The sequence below is a fragment of the Meleagris gallopavo genome, chromosome 2 (assembly GCF_000146605.3).
Source record: "Meleagris gallopavo isolate NT-WF06-2002-E0010 breed Aviagen turkey brand Nicholas breeding stock chromosome 2, Turkey_5.1, whole genome shotgun sequence".
Taxonomy (NCBI): domain Eukaryota; kingdom Metazoa; phylum Chordata; class Aves; order Galliformes; family Phasianidae; genus Meleagris; species Meleagris gallopavo.
Window position 1 is genome coordinate 20,174,381 of NC_015012.2, and position 8,504 is coordinate 20,182,884.

General features: G+C 39.8%; 1 protein-coding gene across 1 annotated transcript in view; it reads left to right on the forward strand.

Annotated features, from left to right (window-relative positions):
- PTPN14 (protein tyrosine phosphatase non-receptor type 14) overlaps positions 1-5,984 on the forward strand; it is a 70,523-nt gene extending 64,539 nt beyond the window's left edge. The window contains exon 18 of the mRNA XM_003203853.4: positions 134-5,984. Within this exon, the coding sequence (XP_003203901.1) occupies positions 134-262 (129 nt within the window). The 3' untranslated portion in view covers positions 263-5,984. The remainder of the gene's footprint in view (positions 1-133) is intronic.
- The last annotated feature ends 2,520 nt before the right edge of the window (positions 5,985-8,504 follow it).

Here is an 8,504-nt window from a genome sequence, read left to right on the forward strand (position 1 = left end):
AAATTGGTGACAAGAATTGTAATAGTTCACTATGATTGGTTAAAATTCATTACATTATAACTGAAACTTGAGGCAATGAACTGTTTGATCTAACAAACCTACATCTTTATGACTTTTTTCCTTGACTTTACAGAAAGTGGATGTCCCTGTGATGCTGAGACACCTGCGGGAGCAGAGGATGTTTATGATCCAGACCATAGCCCAGTACAAATTTGTCTATCAAGTGCTCATCCAGTTCCTGCAAAACTCAAGACTTATTTAATCTCTTCAAACATCTCAGAGCCAGCTTTGTGGATCTGACTGAACCTTTCTGATGAATGAGGGGAACTACCTTGACAACACAGTGTGCAATCCATGTTGCACTTTTTAAAGCGGTCTTGAAAGTAAGGAATTTGTTCTTTACTAGTCTCCCATGGATTTTTTTTATAGAAGATATAATTTATTTTTCTTAGAATAATTTGTGAATTACTTTAATAACTTGTAAAACTTATGGTGAGCTTTGAATTGAACTATATTTGACATGACTGGTCTGCATTGTAACACGTCCGTAGGGAAAGCAATCCTTCATAAACGTAGAATACTGGCCTTTATTTTACTACACAATCTCTGAAATGAACAGTTATTTGGCAGTGGGCTTTTTCTTACATAAGAACATTATGACCCAGATGTGTAGATTCTATGATTTAAAAAGAAAAAAGAAAGACCTGCTAGATGTCAAATACTGTTCTAAATGAGTGGAAGCAGAGGACACGCCGTCCTGGGACAGGGAGACCTAAGCCTCCGCATATGCGGGGCATGTTACAAAGAGCTCAAGCACAGGCTGTTGTGAGGGCAGAGAATTTGGGTGCTGAACTGTTCAAATTCCATGAGAATTACAGTTTTAGATTAGTCCTTAAAAAAGCAATATTGGATCTTTTAAATTAAGCCTTTGCTATTTGCGGTCCTTAAAGGTGTAAAAGTTGAAGCAGTATTAGAAAACTGACTGAGAGCAGGGTGAGACTAGTGCATCTTTTCTGTAGATATTGGTTGAGCAGTAGAGGAGTTTCAACTACATGCAGCTGAAAAAAAAAAAAAATGTATAAAATGAAGCATCTTATATGAATTGCACAGAAACTTTTATTGCCTTGATGGTCACATTGTGTGGAAAAGGAATCAAATTCAAGTTGGACATCTCCAGTCACCTGTCTTTGTTTCCTGTGTTTTCAGGGCTGTAGTTGTTTTATTTTCTAGTCCACTGACCTTTGTAAAAATGAATAATACTGTTTTTATTCTGTCCAGCAATGATTCTTGAGGGCTTTAGTTTAGGGTCTGCCTTGATTGTTTCCCCATCAGCATCTTGCGATTTGTGCATGTACCAAGCAGTTTTTTGGTATTGGTAGCTCTCGTCTTGTTAGGGTGTTTTTTGTATTAAATTGCACAAACCATCTCTCTTCTCAGGCTGCTGTTTCAACACTACTGGTCGTTTGGGTTCTCCCTTCTACTTATTATTACTCTTTTATCCTGGTAGTGTTCAGGGTTTCCAGTTAGGATTAGGAGCCTGTTGTACCAGACACTGCATGAGTACATAATGGACTAACAGTCCTTGACTGAAGTTCGGAACAGAAAAGGGAAACAAACCTGCTCATCCACTTCACAGCTAGATTAATGGGTTCCTAAATGGCTTGCCTTGGCCTAAAAGTGTCTATGGTAGAACTAAGAAAAAAATCCATGTCCTGTAAGTATTTCACCGGCCAGGCCTGTCCTCTGCTCCTTCTCCTCTTCTGTCCCTCAGCATTCAGCAGCTGTTCTGCACAACTTTGTGCATGATCCTTTCTCCAGACTGTTTATTTCATTGGAGCAAATCACATTATGAATTACCTTGCAGCATATGCATGGTAGCATGTACTTAAAATTATTTAGAAGTGACAGGAACTGTATTTCAAAAGAAAAAATAGCTTTAACAAGTCATGATGCAATTCCCACCTTGTTACTTATGGTGCATGAGACGGACAGAGAAGTTCCTGCACTGAGATTGCTCCCCTCATCATGCTGACTCCTTTCTCCTTTCCTTGCTACCACCTCCTGCCAGTGCTCTGCTTGGACCTGCTGGATGATGGATCAGGCTGGAAGGGAGCCCATGCAGACTCCCTAGCCCTGCTCAGCACAGTGTTGGACAGGCTTGCCCAGGGGGACATCCAGTAAAATTTCAAAAATTTCCAAGAGTGGAGGTGTTGCAACCTCCCTCAATAACCAGATGCAATGTAGTTACTCTCTCAATTAAATTCTTGGTAATCATTTCCCAGATAAATTTCATCTTTTAGTCCTTCACTGCTTTTCCTTCTTACCCATACCTCTGAATTCGTGGCCCCATCCTTATCTTTGGCTCCTTTCTGGTTCCATTTCCACCCCCACTCCAAGGTCACTCTCCTCCCTTTCCAGAATCATGCTCACTTTGTCCTCCCTCTGCTTGCAGTTTTGCATCCCCAGCACAAGCTGGTGTCCTGTTTTTTTTTCTCCCCATTTCCTACTGTTTTTCCTTCCTAAATGACTCTTCATTTCTTCTGAGGATACAGCTGCTATGTGGCATTATGTGAAATGCAGTTGTTTGCCTTTCTGCTAAGAACAGTTTCATTAGCAGCAGATGGGATAGGTCAGGTTGACATTGTTAAAGGCCATGGGACATAGATTCCCAGCTCCCAAACGATTCAGGTGCATCCTAGAACAGACTGCAATCCAGAAAGACTGCGGTGCATTTACTGTTTTGGAGAGTCACAATTACTGCACTCATCTGAGAGCATCTCACACTGCTGCTTTTCTGGAATTTCCCTACTACTGTGTGGCAACAAAGAAAACCAGTTGTTCTCCTGTTCTTGTTTTAAATGCATACGGCCAAGCCATAGCTAGCTTTAAGTCAATGTATAAAGGCCTGAGCCAAGTACTCTGAGTTCAGGATCACTAAGGGGACCTACACTCCTGCTTTTCCCTAAGTGCTTCAAGGGCTTAATCTAAGGCTCTGTACCAGAGTCCTTCTGAAATGCATGTAAAACTCTGCTTTTTTGCTGCGATGCAGCATGGGTGTAACAGTGTGACAGGAATTCTAGTAGAGATTTTCAGCAACCAACAAATGGCCATGAGTTCTTTAGCAGTAGTATCTTGACCATGTTCCTTTTAGGGATCAGTTGAGCTTTCAGTCAACTTCAGTTTTCTCTAATTCCTTCTGCCAATGCCAACGTATCTCTTGCTACATTAGCAGCAACCATTTTAAAGTCTTTTCAGCAGCATCTGCATGATAATTGCACAGAGATGCTTTATATCTGGGAAACAAGCCAAAGAATAAACCTTGAAGCAAAGTGTATTAAATTAGTTATCTCATTTTAGCTTTTTGAATAATTTCCTAATGATGAATTAAGTTTGAACTCAGAGCTGTCAAGTCCCATTGCTCCACTTGGAATTTGAGAAGTAGAAAATCAGGAGGGAAAATAATCTGCCCCTGTGTCTTATTACTCAGTTATTCTTGGCTGAAATGCATTCTACTGTTTCTACAGTCAGTACAAAAAAGTTACTTCATAAGAGAATGTAAATAGCTGTGTTTAAAAGGAAAATTAAGCAAGCGTCACATTAGAAGTGTCTTAGAAAAATATTAATTATGAAATGGCACCAAAAATCCTTTCCAAATTAAGTCAGTACTCATTAATGAGCCAAATAAACGGCCACATAGTAAACAGTCATTTCCAATTAACTCCTAAGACGGCTGGTGTGGTAGATAGAAGCCAACGTGACTCATTTTTTCCCTTTCATTGTCAAAGAATGGTGATTTTAAACTTTCCCTTTCATCTGACTTGTCTATTTTTTCCTGACATATTTTATCTTGACTTGATCTGCTTGCTAATATCATAAGTGAATTGGGGTGGTGTGTGTCTTTAGAGGTTCCTTTCTACCCCAGCTTGCAAATGAATCTCAGCACGCCAATGATTTATTACTGAAATGGGTTACACTTTTGTAGGGGAAAAACTGAACCTCCTGACTTGAACCTGTTGTAGCTTTATCAGTCCTAAACCACTTGGGCAGTATTTCCTAACCCTTCAGGGAGTGACAGGAAAATGCGTATTGTCTCCAGTTTCATTAGTCATTGTAGGAGTGAAACCATCAGACTTAAAGCAGCAGTTCTGTTCAGTTTCTGGCCCACAGACATAACAGCAGAATTCTTTAGCACAAGGGGAGGACAATTTTGGGTTGCAGCATCACATACTTTTTAACCCCAAAACGTGACAGTGAGTAGGTTACAGTAGAACAGTTTCATCCATTTTGAGTGAAGTTTGGATTGAAAATCTTATTTAAAAAAAAAAAAGCACCAATTTAAAGAAAATGGAATCATACCTTAAAACATTGGAAATCAGCAGTCTTCTCCAAGGTTCCCATGTTGCAGTCTGGCACTTCTAGCCTATGCTCCTCAGATTAATTTCTAGGAGAAAGCTTACAGTGGGTAAGCCTTATTTGGGAATTCATTCTGTGTCTTCTCCTTTTCATGCACTTTTAATCTATATTTTCTTTCACAATATTTAACAGCTTCTTTTTCTTTAAACTCATAACAATGTTTGCCTTGAGGTTGCTGGCATCAAATTTTCGCATAATGTTGTGGTCAGAGCATTTCATGCTTAACGTTGTCTGAGTTGAGGATGGGAGATCGCAGTTGAGTCGCTCACCAGCAGTCTGCCCAGCGCTGCTGACATCCAGTTTCTGTCCTCCACGGGCTGTGCTGGAGAACAGCAGAGCTGCACGTCAGCTGCTCGGGTCCTAATTGTTCCAGCTGCTGCCCAGGCCTGCCTTGGCACCTCTTGTCCTCGGTCAGCTGAGGTAAGACAGAGCTTGATCCCACAAATCCCACAAACCTTCTATCACATAGGTGTATGGGGACCCCAAATGCTCAGCCTTACTGGAAGTAGTTTTTCCTTAAACTAGTGTTTCAGGTGAAAGGAGACTCACCTGTGGGTAGCAGGCATCCGTGGGGAAAATTCAGCAGTTAGAAACCATACAGTGCTGCTCACAGCAGCCAAGTTCCCAGCACTTCTCTGGGCTGACATGAAGACTGAATTAGCTGTTGTCAGTCTTGCTAACAGTCTAGGAGCTGTGCGCTCAAAAAGTAGAAGTATCAGTATGGCTGATCCCTGCTGGAGCAGCTCTCATATCTCATTGAGAGGTTAAATTTTGCTGCTGTTTTTAGGGAAAAGAATACACGTGGAACTCAAGGGTGGCACACGTTTCATGAAATAAAGGGTGTATCGTACTGAAGGAGCAAATATTCATAACTGATCTTGCAAGGTAAAACACTGCATGAAAACTTAATCTCCATAAAATTGTACACAATTCTGCTGCTGTATGTACAGTTCAGTTGTGGAGCATGGATTTTGGTGTCAACAAGAGAAGTGTCAACAAGAGAAGGGCTACAGGGCCAAAATCCTGAAGGCAACTGTCCCCAGCTCATTCTTAGCCTTCTGTAAAGGTTTTCCTCACAGAACTGAGGAAGCTCTTGCCATGTGAGAGAAGAGAGGAGGACATCACGCATGCAGCCACATGTAGCCTTGACTTGCAAGGACTGTGATTTGAGGAAGAGAACAATTGGTTGTTTGGGCTTTTGGGCCAACAAGAGAAGGCTGAGTTCTTAGCCACAGATAAATTCCTGTTAGATTGTGAAACAAAACAATACTGTGCAGCTTAAAAATAGCAGTGTTTATATAAATATTTAAAAGTAAATAGATTTTGTTAGCGTAAGATATTCTAAAACCAGTGAAATTCACTTGGTTCCTCTCAGCCATTTTTCAGCTGATGTTTTTCTCATTGTTGAAGTGTTGATACTTTTGATCTGGGCACAGACTTAACTGAGAGTTTCCTTGCTGCAGTAGTGGGACTTTGCCTTTGGAGAGTGGCCTGGAAGTCATGGGTAGAAGAACAGCTCTCATTGGAGAATCCCAGTACTTTTTAACAGTGGAAAAAAAAAAAACCCTAAATATCAAACAACCTATATTCAATTTCAGGGATCTGCTCAAGTATTAGTGCTTAATAATTTTGTTTTCTTCTTCTAAATCATCTACTTAAAGACAGTCAGTGTTTTGGATTGAGTCTCTGTACTCAGACACTTCAGTGGAAGCAGTCCCTGAGCAGGCAGGCAAGAGTGAGGAAGGCTTCCTATAAAATTCTTCCAGGGCAGGCTGGTATTTGATGCTAAAGGAAGAAAGATAATTGAAGGTAGCACAGGGTTCAGTCCCAATAGCACAGCTGGCAATCAGTGATTTAGGGGCTTCCCAAGTTTTATATTTATCCTAATTTTTGTGTTTAAAAATCCCTGATAGCTCCATCTTCAATGAATTGTTTTTAAACCCATTTATTCCTCTGGCCTTCACAACATCCTATGTTGGTGAGTCCCACAACTTAATTATACATAAATATGTAAGAACTTCCTTTTTGTGTATGTTAAAAGTATTTTCTTGCTGCTACTCGGAATCTTTAATTAAAAAGAAAAAGCTTTTTAGTGCCAGAAACATTGTTAATAGTTTGTTAGTTGTTTACCCTGTTGAGATTGCTCCATATGGAACACGTTTTCCTCATTGGTTAAGTACCTTTCTTTTGATATTTTACAAAGGAGAAGAGTTTACACATGCAGATGACTGTAATATTCCCACATATAATTGTGTGGGTCATGTTAAATGAAATAACATGTTTAAATAAGTTTTATGTCACTGGATTTTACTGTCCTGTTTTACTTCAGTATTTTTATGCTTTGGTTGTATTTGTTCTGTAATTCTGTACATGACAATTTAGCTCAAAAAGTAATCTGAATCTCACCCTCACTGTATGTATACATTTTGTAGAGAAATGGGATATCAATTACATGCCCTTCCTGTTCCCCCCATCTCCTGTTAGGGATGAATGGCAGAACTATGCTATGATATTGAAAGCCTTTTTTTTTTAAATAAATCTATGCATGCTATTTTATATCTTAATGTATTATTCTTATCAGTACATAAGCTTATGCTTGTCAGTTTTATCTTATGTATAGAACTGATTACTTTTGACAGTATTTTTGCACTGTTTCTTCTCTTTCTCTTTTTATAAAGTTCTATTCGGCATTAATTGACTGCAATATTTTTTTTACCCTTCACTGCCTTTATGTAAATAGAGCCTTTTCAAATATGAACATGTTTTCCATCACTAAGTTTTTGTTTTTTTTTTTTGGTAAGGCTGTCCTTCATATTCACAATATACAATAAACCATTTTTTTCAAGGAAACAATGCTTGAGTTCTTTCCTCCGCTGGCTTAATGTGGTCTGTATTTGCACCTTCTGTGCTTGTGTTAGTTTTCCATGTTAGCCTGATTGGCATAACCAAAGCTACACTGAGATCTGAAGAACCTTCTATAAATGGCACACCAGTGTCTCAAGGAGAAAGCTACTTGTGCTCAAATTAAGCTGCTCTCCATTCTCTAATGTTGAGGTATAGCTCTGATCGGAGCCTGGACTTGACATGAAGGTGCTATTTCCCTACACCAGAGTTTGCATGACAAGGTTAAGGTAGGCTCAAAATAGGCAGCTGGTACACCCTTTCTAGGCTTGGCTGTGGTTAAATGGTCCTGAATCTCTGGAATCGTAAGATCTGGTGCAGTTTTATGTATTCCACTACCAAATGCTTGCTAAAGAGCACTGACAGCTTTCAGCAAAATGATCTGGTGAACCCTTGCTCTCTAGGTGTTTTATTTTCAGAGGAACACTTACAAGTAAGAAAATAAGATACTTTTAAACAGGAGTGATGTGCTAGCTCTCATTGTACTTTCTAAGCCATGAAAGCAGTAAAGAACAGTCATTTAGTTTTACTGTGCAATATACATAACTCTGAATGGTACTGGAAGTACAGAGCCACTCTCTCTTCCTCCTCTTCCTCCCTTCCTCCTTTAAAAAAAAAAAATCTCCTGCCATCAATCTGAAGAGAGTGGAAAAAAAACTCCAGTCTTACAGATGTGTAAGGAAAGCAGATGTCCTCTGGACTGTTTCCTCAGAAAAGGGTCTTGTCCCTCCACTAAAAGTAACAGCTAGTAGAACGGCTTTAATCCACTGTAATAAGTTTATCTTAATTTATAAAGGGGATTGAAATACCAGAAGTTGCACGATTCATATCTTGTGCAACGCTTTTGAGCTCTGAGACAGGTGCCAGCAGGCTCTGTGCATCGCATGCTGAGCTCCAGGTGCTTACAGTGACACATTCCTACCTGCTAGGAGCAGTGATGGACCTGCAGCTGAACTGCTGAGGGAAAGGTGGTGGCTTTCCTATATGACGCACAGAATTCATCGGCCCTTTTTCTCCTTTCTCTCAGCTAATTCACTGCAAGCAAAAATGATTTGTGAAAAGAGAAATTGGATACTAAGCCACAACAACAATAAAAACCGTATGGGTTTTGCTCATTAATTGGACAGATTAAAGGAGACCACTAGGAGAAAGCGTCAAACTATTTGCAGTCATGGAAGTGTACAAATGGA